The sequence below is a fragment of the Lactuca serriola genome, chromosome 1 (genome assembly GCF_051521515.1).
Source record: "Lactuca serriola cultivar US96UC23 chromosome 1, Lser_US96UC23_V15, whole genome shotgun sequence".
In the NCBI taxonomy this organism is placed as follows: Eukaryota; Viridiplantae; Streptophyta; class Magnoliopsida; order Asterales; family Asteraceae; genus Lactuca; species Lactuca serriola.
Window position 1 is genome coordinate 54,902,422 of NC_136408.1, and position 11,710 is coordinate 54,914,131.

Consider the following 11,710-nt stretch of genomic DNA (forward strand, 5'->3'; position numbering starts at 1 on the left):
AAGTTTTCATGACATATTCACACAATATAACATGAAAATACACACATACATGCATAATACTTAAGATTAACACAAAGCTAACTTGTTTTCTCCCCCAAAACATTATAAAACTAAAAAATAAGGGGTATGAAGCTCACCTTGGTGTTATTTGGGTTTTAAAGAGAAGATTGAAGGAGATTTCAGCCTTGAATGCTTCTTAGGAAGGGCTTTCGAACTTAGGGAGATTTAGGAAGCTTAAATCACGAAATGGAGTATTGATGAGTGAAAATCTTAGCATAAAAATGAAGTTAAACATCTTGGATGTGAAGTAACTTACCAAGTTTGCAAGCTTGACGACTTTCTTGAGCTAACTCACACACCTACGGTTTTAGAAGAGGAAAAGAAGAGGGAGTTTTTCCTTTAAGGGTGAAGAAGAAAATAAGGGTGGTGGTGATGCTTCTTGGCCGTATGTAGATGGAGAGAGATGAGACAGAGTTAAATGGTTATTACATGATGGTTTGGACTTAGAAATATGGGAGATAGTTGCTTGGATTACCACTAAACAACAATGAGGTGTCACCCCCATGTACACTCTTCACTTGTTTTATTTATTTATATATTTTTTAACAAGGCCGAGAGTTGGAGGAAAGAACAAGAACATGGATCTTGGGCTTGATATAGCATTGGCCCATTAGGGATTTTCGATCCATGTGGGCCCACATATGAGCTTATGGCCCAAAAGGATAAAGGATATGGGTTTTCGGCCCAATGTGATTGATTAAGTGGGTTTTCGGCCCATAAAAACAAGTTGAGTGGTTTTCGGCCCATAAAGATAAAAAGAGTGTTTTTCGGCCCAATAAGGCCCATGAAGGGTCTTATAGCCCAAAATACTATTGCTTAATGAATGTGTGTCCAACTAGGGCCCAAATGAGGATTCTTGACCCAAGAGAACTATGTTGAGGGGTTACTGACCCATTAGGCCGTCAAAATTGCAAAAATGGTCCCTATGGTTTGTTAATTTCTGTGGGTAAGGTCCAAAAAAAAGTTTATTAGCAAAAAATGTCCCTAATTGATGGTTTTGTTGTGGTTTTAGTCCCTACCTCGTTAAATTTAGCAACATGGCTCTTAACTTTTGGCAAATGACAGATTTACCTCTGGGACTATTTCTACAGTTTTATCCTTTTACCAAACTACAAGGACCAATTATGCAATTTTTCTTTTTCATTTTATTGAATTATTAAATAATTGAATTACTTTTTTCTTTTTAATTTTTTTTTCTTATTGTATTATTTTCTTATTGGATTATTATATATTAATAAATATTATTTTTAATATATTATATTTATATATTAATAAATATAACTTTTTTATTCTTAATTTTTTTAATTGATTTTTTAAATTTCTTCTTTATTGTATTAATTCTTTTTTATTGGATTATTATATTAACAAATATTATTTTTAGCATATAATATTTATCTATTAGTAAGTGTTACTTTATTGGATTATTAACTTTATTTAATTTATTTTTTTTAATTTTTTTTATTTAATTAGTTCTTTTTATTGGATTATTAATTTAAATTTATTATTTTTATTTATAATAAATAATATTTTTAATTATTATTATTATTATTTTAAATTTCTTTCTTTATTGTTTCAAATAAAAATACCAAAAAATCTCACCCACCCCACATTCTCCAATTTATTTTAAATATTTGGAAGATAACATATTTTGGACAACACCACCACGATCACTCAGTCACAACGAATCACTATCAGGACGTCTCCAACCCTGTTACTATATATATATATATATATATATATATATATATATATATATATATATATATATAAGTTCAGTAATTATTCATGAAGTGAGATTATAGTGTGTATTTTAGTTTTTGTGTATTCACATATATCTAAATTTGATATATATTTCAATAGACTTATGATTTTAACTTATGATTTTGACATATATAATTGCCCAAAAAATATTTCTACATGAATTACCAAATCTGAGTATTCACTACTTGACGGTCGGCTGAACGAGTACCGAATAACGAGTTGTACAACTTTGTCACCACCTGTAGTGGCTATGGTGGTTTGAAAACTCTCGATCTAACATTGTCGTCATCGATGATGATATCTGTAACGAATGGTCGGTTGGAGGAAGTATGCTTTCTGGTGTTTATTTCACATTGTGTGGGTAGTCAGCTGGTGTAGTTTTCATCGAGAATGGCCGACTGTAGTCGATGATCGATGATTTCCAACGAGATGATACGACGACGCAAGGTAGTAAAATGCAACGAATGGAGGAGCTGACCCGGAGTGTTTGGTATTTTTATTTAAAATAATAAAGAAAGAAATTAAAATAAAATAAAAACAATTAAATAAATATTATTTATTATAAATAAAAATAATAAATTTAAATTAATAATCCAATAAAAAGAACTACTGAAATAAAAAATTTAAAAAAAATAATTAAATGAAATTAATAATTCAATAAAGTAACACTTACTAATAGATAAATATTATATGCTAAAAATAATATTTGTTCATATCTAATAATCCAATAAAAATAATTAATACAATAAAGAGGAAATTAAAAAAAATCAATTAAAAAAATAATAAAAAAGTAATATTTATTAATATATAAATATAGTATATTAAAAATAATATTTATTAATATATAATAATTCAATCAAAAGAATTAACAGAATAAAAAAGTTAAAAAAAATAATTAAATGAATTTAATAATTCAAAATAGTAACATTTACTAATAGATAAATGTGGTATGTTAAAAATAACATTTATTAGTATATATTAATCCAATAAAAAAGAATTAATGCAATAAAGAAGAAATTCAAAAAAAAATTAATTTAAAAATTAATAAAATAAAGTAATATTTGTTAATATATAAATATATTATATTAAAAATAATATTTATTAATATATAATAATCCAATAAAAAAATAATACAAGAAGAAAAAAGTTAAAGAGAAAAAAGTAATTAAAATAATTAATATATAATAATTCAATAAAACGAAAAAGAAAAATTGCATAATTAGTCATTGTAGTTTGGTAAAAAGATAAAATTGCAGAAATGGTCCCAGAGGTAAATCCATCATTCGCCAAAAGTTAACAACCATGTTGTTAAACTTAATGAGGTTGGGACCAAAATCGCAACAAAACCATCAAATAAGGACCTATTTTTCTAATAAACTTTTTTTTGGACCTTACCCACAAAAATTGACAAACCATAAGGACCATTTTTGCAATTTTGTCGATTAGGCCCAATAAGAGAATCCTGGTCCAATAAGAGTTTAAACCGGGAAGTTAGAGCCTCAAGCCCAAAGTTGAATGAATGCAGCGTATTGAATTAGGTTTAGAGCTTGCACAAGTGAGTTTTGATTCGAATTGTCGTTTTTAAATGAATAACTTGTATAATATCATACTTAGGGTTACAAGATACACCTAAAGTTAATTACCCATGGACAAAATTTTCTAGCCCTAAAATACTAGTTGTGACAGATTATTATAGATTAGTGGTTCATATTTTGTTCCACATCTCACAAAATATCATTGTCTCACATGAACTCAACCCTATATATATATATATATATATATATATATATATATATATATGGAAATCTCCATTTTAGTCCTATTATTTTGCCCGCGTTTACGAAAAAGTCCTAAACTATTAAATGTTAACGGAAAAGCCAAAAATATCGGATAAACCCGCGAATTGACCCAATTTACCCGGTTACCACTCTTGCAATCGGTGACAAACCGATGTGGCATTAAATGAGATTAGGTGGAAGGTGAGTCGACCAAATCACACACCCATTCCTTCAACGGTAGATCACACACAATTATGGTAAGAAATTAGGGCTTTTTACGTGCAAAGAAGACGACAATTGTGGGCACGAGTTCGAGTCTTCCAAACTTTGCTAATGGAAGACATCTGGGATTTTGATACTATTGATGTTGAAGTAGACAAGGATTTGAAGAAGCAAACCAAGAGATGAAATGATGCATTCTTGAACAGCTTGTGTCCCGACATAGCTGGTGAAGAAGGTGATGACTTTGCAATCCCTAAAATTAAACATATCGACGACGAGGTTGAGTTAAATGAAGATGATGTGGTGGAGAATGAAGATCATTTTGACTCAATGTGAGAAGGAAGTGGGTCTGATGAAGTATATGGGTATGATGAAGAAATATCAAGTGAAAGTGACCATAATTCTAAGCTTGAGTTTGAGTACAACACCCACGATCCAAAGATTAAATGGAACAAGATGAGACCACTTCTGGGAGAGAGGTATGAATCACCCCATCAACTGAAGTTATGTTTAACTAACCATGCTATTTATACTGGTTATAAGATAAAGTTCATGAAATGTAACAGTGTTAGGCTAGTTGCTGTATGTGCTAATGATCCACAAAAATTTCAATGTCCATTTAATGTTAGGGCTTCGTGGATGAACACAGAGAGGTCGATTCAAATTAAGAAACTTGTTGACAAACATAGGTGTGTTAGGAATGACATAAATACCAACCTTATGGGTCCAACATGGTTAGGAAACCAGTTTTTGAAAGAACTGATTAGGAAGCCCAAGTTGAAGTGTAAGGAAATGCAGGTAATTATCCAAAGTAGATTCCACTGCAATGTGTCCTGGTCAAAGTGCTATAGAGCAAAGTGTAGGGCCATGTCTTTGATAGAAGAGAGATTGAGTGACCACTATGCTAAACTATGGGATTATGGTGGTGAGCTGTTGAGATCAAATCCAGGTAGTTCAATTAAAATTACTGTGAGTCAAAACCAGGATAACACAACTACTTTCCAAAGAATATATATTTGTTTTAAGGCAATAAAAGAAGGATGGAAGGTTGGTTGTCGTAGGGTTATTGGACTAGATGGGTCTTTTTTAAAAGGTCAATGTAAGGGAGAATTGTTAACTGCTATTGGGAGAGATGCAAATAATCAAGTGTATCCTATTGCCTGGGCTGTAGTTGACATAGAGAACAAGTTAAACTGGAAATGGTTCTTGGAATTGATAACAAATGATTTAGAATTGGATGGTGGAAGGGGTATGGCAGTAATTTCCGATCAACACAAGGTACTTCACAAAAACTTTACTATTTCTTTACTATATACTTCATACTTGGTTTATTTGATGTAATTGTTTTTGTTATTTGATGTAATTGTTTTTTTGTTATGAATAGGGGCTTCTTGAGGCTACAAAGGAAGTCCTACCACTTGCACAACACAGACAATGTGCCACATATATATATATATATATATATATATATATATATATGTCAACTTCAGGAAGGTGTATAGTGGTGTGGAGTTAATTTAGAATAGGTCAATGGTAGCTCTTTTTTTGTAATTAAGTCATTGTGTTGGCTTTATATAACTCTTTGGGTAAAAATTTCCCTTTTTGTAAATTTTTTGGAAAGTCAAACACTATGACATACTTTGGTATGTAGTTTGGTATGGTTATTTGGTAATGCAGTTTGGTATGTACTTTTGTATGGTTTGTAATGCAGTTTCCTATAGTTATTCGCTATCCTAAAATTACAACCATAATCCAAATCATTGCAATCAAACCAAAGATGCATTTTCATACTCAGATACCATTACATACTCAGATACCATTACATTAGAAGATCAATTTTTCCACAATTCATACCATTACATTCCAAAAGAAACAGGGAAACGTCACATTACATAGAAACATAAGTAAGCATCCTAAAATTACATGAACATTAGCCAAACAATTGCAATTAAACCAACCAAACACCAAATCTTCCATCTCTTAACAACCATTCCACCTTCCACTTGCAGAGGAATCTGTTGCACTACTTCTTCCACATCTTCATCCATAAAGTCTTCAAATTCTTCACCATTGACTCCATGAATTCCTTGGTTGTGAAAATCATATATCATCTATTTGTACCAGTTGTTTGGTAATGGAGGATCTATCCATTCAAAGAATTTGCAATCCTTCTCCTTATCTTGCATTGGATGACATTTTGCACAGTGTAACAACTATGGTGTTTAAGAGAAATTTCAAAGATTTGAAGATAAAAACCTCACATTTAACTGATCTAAGGTTCTTCGGTTTCCATGAAGATAAAAACCTCACATTCAAAGACTCGAAGACACTTACCTTGAAATTGGGGCAACCAAGGAATCTCCTTCCAGGGTTCTTCGGTTTCCATGAAGTCCACTTGCCAACTGGTTCATCACAATCGCACCTTCTTCGAACTTGCCTGGCTGACCTATATGCACTACTGTTGGAGATGGAGGAGGAGGAGGCCATATTCAAAACTTGTAATTTGGTCGATTTAGGGTTTGTGGGCTCTTAAATAACGTAACAACTGAGGTATATAACGTAAGAGAGAGAGGTATGATCGAGTCAACTTCCATGTAAGCAAAATAGTGCCACATCGGTTTGTCAGCGGTTGCAAGAGTGGTAACCGGGTAAATTGGGTCAATTCGCGGGTTTATCTGGTATTTTAGGCTTTTCCGTTAACATTTAATAGTTTAGGACTTTTTCGTAAACGCGGGCAAAATAATAGGACTAAAATGGAGATTTCCCATATATATATATATATATATATATATATATATATATATATATATATATATATATATATATATAATAGAAAGATACTTTATGTGTAAAATATAGTATAAATTATGTTGGGAGATCAAACACTTTTTGTAATATTTTTTTAGTACATTTTGATTATAGAAAAAATGAAAGTGATAAGTTGGAGATGGTTTAAGATCGTAAGCATCTTTTTATGGAAAAACTTTCTTCTAGAGATGTTTCCTGATCACAACATGACCTTGAAATGTTCTTGCTCTAGGCAGCAACATAAATGATTAGATCGAATAAGAAGACTTTCATACAGCTGGTATTATTATTTTCCAGCAAATTATGGATTACTACTTTTTTGATAGAGGGAGAAAGAGGATGGACGGATGTATAATGTAAAGATGGTGCGAAACTTTTTAAGTTCTAGCTTTAATTACTATTGATACAAGGACTCTATTATAAAAGACTTTGATCAGGACAATATGCATATGAAGCCTCTTAATGCACATTCTGTATAGTTTATTACAGGACTATGACGATTTATTTTTGTGTGATCATTTGTTTTTGAGTTTTTAATGGATCCAACTTTCGAATACTGTCTCTTGAAATTGTTTTCCATATCTTCATAAACAGTGGGATCGTTGCAATTGCGGTTTATGTCAGCTCATCTCACATCTTTTCCGGTGAACACTTCACAAACAGCACCTGTCTGTATATCCAACCCTAAATCCAAACTTCGCCGCTAAATGCATCTATAAACTTTCGTCGAGTCATATTTACATTCACAATCATGTAATACCATAATAGGACCCCATGTACTATACCATATATGGATAGACAAATATATACATAATATAAGATACCATTGATATGACGTTTGACCTGTAAGAATAGGTTTCTTGGGATATTTACCATAGTATGCTTTCAACTCGTCCGACATATCACAAGGGTTAACATACCTTAGTTGATATTCAAGGGCAGCTTTAAGTTCTTGTATGATCTCAGCTACCAGTGGACGTTGATGGCGATCTCTTCGTAGACATTGATAAGCAATTTTGGAGAACTTATCCAAGCAATCTGGTGATAGTTGATCTTGTAGACAATCAAGTACAATTGTCCGCATTTTGTTTTCTTCATAGCAGCTTTGTGCCAACTTTGACAAAAATCTACGCCCATCATCATAATTTGCATAGCAAAGCCTTCCGCACAAGACTTCAAATAACACCACCCCAAAGGAGTAGACGTCAGATTCTTTTGTCAAATACCCAGTTTCCACATAAAGTGGATCACAGTACCCAGGGGTACCTGCTGGATGAGAGATAACAAATGTGAATTCTTGGTTAGCAGGTCCGAATTTGGAAAGGCCAAAATCTGAAATTTTGGCATTCCAATTCTTATCTAATAGTATGTTGGAGCTTTTAATATCACGGTGTAACACTCTTTGTGTAGTCCCACCGGGGTTGTGAAGATACTCTAGCCCACAAGCTGCTCCAATGCATATGTTAAGGCGTTGCATCCATGAGAGTTTAGGGCTACTAAGATACCTGTCGAGGCTTTTGTTAGGTAGATACTCATAGATGAGGACATTCTCACCACCCTCATCGGAATATCCCAAGAGAGAGACGAGATTTTCATGTCTGTAACGAGAAAGCATCATGATCTCTTTCCAAAACTCTGGGGTCCCTTGTCCGAATCTTCTATCTAAGCGCTTGGCTGCAACCATAACCTGATCACCGAAGTGAAAGAGTTCTCCTTTGTAGACCTTACCAAATCCACCTTCACTGATGTAGCAGCTGTCACCAAAGTTATTGGTTGCTAATTTTATAGCTTCTAGGGGAACTTTAAGGTGCGCAAACTCGTTTATGGAAGACATTTTATGATTTTGGTTAATATTAAAGGAAAGGGAATTCAAATATATAAGAGATCCAAGCAGATACAACTCGAGACCTTGAATGAATGAATGGGAAATGAGATGCTAGTTTCCCCAGGATCTTATCGCCACCAAACACTCGGAAAAATATGCTTCAGTCAAAAATGAAATCGCAAATTACCGAAGAAGAGGGAGAAAAACGTTGTTTTCCCCTAGCCCATAGCGGAAATAATTGGTTCTTTAGATATCCGCGACAAAGCAATGCAGCTACAACTCGTGGCCACGAAACCAACCACACACGTCAGTCGATGCTAACACGTATTTGATTTGTTCACACTTCATATTCTATATACCCAACGGGAGGTGGCTGGCTGCCCACTCGAAAATAGTTGAAAGGATATAATTCTAAGGATATTTTTGTAAATTACCTACGCAGAGATATTTTTGAGATATTCATTATAACGACCATGGATAAAGATAAAGAGATATTATAAATTAACCATTTTCTGCCCAAGTTCCCGAATGGCCTTTGAGGAAGTAATTTGGACTTCTAAACTATTTTCTTCGTTTTTCTCTTTAAATTATACTGGCTGTGTTCCATTTTCAAAGTCTTTATTTTTAAATTTTAACCTTAAATATTTTTATTATTGTTATAAATTACTTGATGAAACTTATAACAATAAAAATACATCTAAAACACAATCTATTCATATATTTTGTATCAAGTATTATATATCGAAAACAAAAATATAAAAAGGGCAAAGTTGAAGAATTAAGACTTCCAAAATGAAAAATAGACAATAAATATAAGACAGATGTAGTAATTATTTCGAAATTTCAAACTACTTTTATAGAGAAAACAATATTCAGATTTATTTATCTGTCAGAAAACAGTTGGAAAATTCAAATATATTTTCAAACAAAATAGTAATTTCAGGAATTTCAGCAAATATGGTTAGTTTGTGAGGACACTTCTTCACTAGCGGCAATAAGAATAACAGTTGAGTGGAGCTAACAACAATATCACAATTGTGTGGTGTTGGAATCGTCTGCACAAAGGCAACGCTAAACACCATTGCCGAGTAAGACAGATGTTGTGTCCAACATAGAGTCGCTATCATGCATATCTTTAACAAAGAGAGTAACTCAACTGGATAAACGAGCGAGCTCTGCTCTTTGTTAATTAAGGTGCTGCTTACTCTAACAGACAGTATTAAAAGCAAGACCACAAAATCAGAAAAATATTCCTAGACACATGACGTACGTCAGAAGTTAAGACAAACAACACGGGTCGAGCTATAAAAGGAAAGATCATACATGCAAAATGGTAAGTTATTCTCTCCCAACTAAGCATGCACAAAAAACATTATTGTCTCCCGTAGGGATTGACTTGACCGTCGGTATGTTTCCGAGGATCTCTTCCCGGAGTACGACCGAAGGTGTTCTTAGTAGTAATTTAAAGTTTTGGTCAGCTGAGTTTCCTTCTTGCGCTTATACCCACGATCCGGATGTACTGGTTCACATTAGTGGTGGCTCCGTCTTGAAGCTAATCAAACCGATCTCTCAATTAGTACCAATGAAAACACCGAAAGTAGTCCCTTCAACCCAATTCAAACCATGCCATTATTTGAGACATAAATTCCATGTCAAAGTCCATCTAACTCCAATAACCCAAAATGTAATCACCGTTTTTACATTTGGGTTATCACTGACAAATATACCCCTATTTGGGAGCTTCCTTACTCATTGGTGTTCAAAAACCAACGTCGCTGATCTCATTGGAAAACACCACAGAAAAGCTAAATACATACTTAGTGTACGCCATGTAGAGATAAGAATTCAAAGGAATGAAGGAAGGGCTAGGGACATATATCGTACACAAATATCGAACGATTTAGGCTTCTCACTACACCTCTATCTACCATAGCTTCTACCTCTTGTTCAACTATGCCATTTATCATGCATTCATCCTATAGTGTGACAACCCGTTATTTTGGATATTGCAAAAGTCAACCAAAGTCAAAATTGGGTCAACTAAAGTCAAACATGTCAAATAAAGTCAAACTTATTGTTTTGATTTACTTATTAAGGTTGGATCGATAACCTTTATGTGTTTAAAAGCCTTTTATTTGAAGTGTAGTGCTTAATCCGAGAAGTCTCGCATTGGCTGTAAACCTTCGGACCGTAAACCCTCGGTTCGCAGTCGAGAACTCGCTTCGGACCGCAAACCCTCAGTTTGCAGCCGAGAACTCTCTTCTGACCGTAAACTTCGGTCTTATCCACTCGATGTGAAAACCAACGCATGTGTCCCATCAGTGATTTCGGCCCTATACATATAGGGAGACCGAAATCACTCCCTCACTTCTACACTTCTAGCCGAAAGCACACATTTTTCTCTCAAGAAATCCAACCGAAAACCCTTATTCTTTCTCAACTATCATCCAAAAAAGGCTTGTATCTCCTTCGCATCTTGCTTAGAACACCAAGTGTTCTTCATTTCATCAAGATCCTTAACCAAAAATCCTTGAATCTCCTTGGTTTCTCCAAGAACACCAAGATCTTTATTTGGCCGAAAACCCAAGAGCTAGCCAAAAACTCATTGCAACCTTCCAAAATCGCTTCTAACACCCTTATTTGTAAGTGAAACTTACAAATTAGTCCATTTCTTATCATACTTGTGATTATATTCACTAATAGTATACATATATATTACGTGAAATGCTTTTAGGAATCGTTTTTGTCTCGGGATCTAACTTGTGGAAAAACTTCCTATACCGAACCTTCAATTGAATCACTCACATAAGGTGAGTTCATACCCCTACAATTTACCCTTTTCAATGTTTTTAGGGGGGAATACAAGTAAAGCACAATAGAATTGTGTTAACTCTTACATGTGAAAACAAACAAACAAAGAAATTCTTATGTTTATTGTTAAAAATCATTTTCAAACTCTTTTTAAACTATTTTAGATTTCTGTTTATTATCAAAATCATATTCGTTTGTATATTTATGTATAATCATACTTTAACGGACTTAAGACTATTGCTAATACCTTAACTCCCGTTCCTTGTTTGGTTGTGGGCTTAGGGTAGGATCACCGGTTCGACTGTCGGTTAAATCATAATTATACATACTAAATATATGCATGAATATTAAATATCATGTTCAAGAACACACTTAACTCAATTGCATATGCTGGGAAAATGAGTATTTTCTCCAAATAAGTTACAATTCACACAAACATACTAGT

At 33.3% G+C, this 11,710-nt stretch overlaps 2 protein-coding genes across 2 annotated transcripts; one reads left to right on the forward strand and one right to left on the reverse strand.

The window, feature by feature from the left end:
- The first annotated feature begins 3,783 nt into the window (after window positions 1–3,783).
- LOC145055188 (uncharacterized) lies at window positions 3,784–5,558 on the forward strand. Its single transcript, XM_079003491.1, has 5 exons — window positions 3,784–3,800; window positions 4,028–4,153; window positions 4,388–5,099; window positions 5,206–5,257; window positions 5,533–5,558. The coding sequence occupies exons 1-5, from the start codon at window positions 3,784–3,786 to the stop codon at window positions 5,556–5,558; spliced, it is 933 nt and encodes a 310-aa protein (XP_078859617.1).
- A 182-nt stretch (window positions 5,559–5,740) lies between these two features.
- Window positions 5,741–8,463, reverse strand: LOC145055198 (receptor-like protein kinase HERK 1). The gene is made up of 2 exons (XM_079003503.1): window positions 7,473–8,463; window positions 5,741–5,907 (listed from the first exon to the last, which is right to left on the reverse strand). The coding sequence occupies exons 1-2, from the start codon at window positions 8,461–8,463 to the stop codon at window positions 5,741–5,743; spliced, it is 1,158 nt and encodes a 385-aa protein (XP_078859629.1).
- Window positions 8,464–11,710: the final 3,247 nt, after the last annotated feature.

What these genes read in the sequence shown, in the direction of transcription:
- LOC145055188 (XM_079003491.1), top strand. An exon ending in GAAGATCATTTTGACTCAAT is followed by an intron (nt 4,154 to 4,387) that starts GTGAGAAGGAAG and finishes GAAATGTAACAG; the next exon opens with TGTTAGGCTAGTTGCTGTAT. An exon ending in ACTTGCACAACACAGACAAT is followed by an intron (nt 5,258 to 5,532) that starts GTGCCACATATA and finishes TTTGTAATGCAG; the next exon opens with TTTCCTATAGTTATTCGCTA.
- LOC145055198 (XM_079003503.1), bottom strand. Translation starts at nt 8,463, where the DNA reads ATGTCTTCCATAAACGAGTTTGCGCACCTTAAAGTTCCCCTAGAAGCT. An exon ending in CAAGAAACCTATTCTTACAG is followed by an intron (nt 5,908 to 7,472) that starts GTCAAACGTCAT and finishes TTCACAACCAAG; the next exon opens with GAATTCATGGAGTCAATGGT.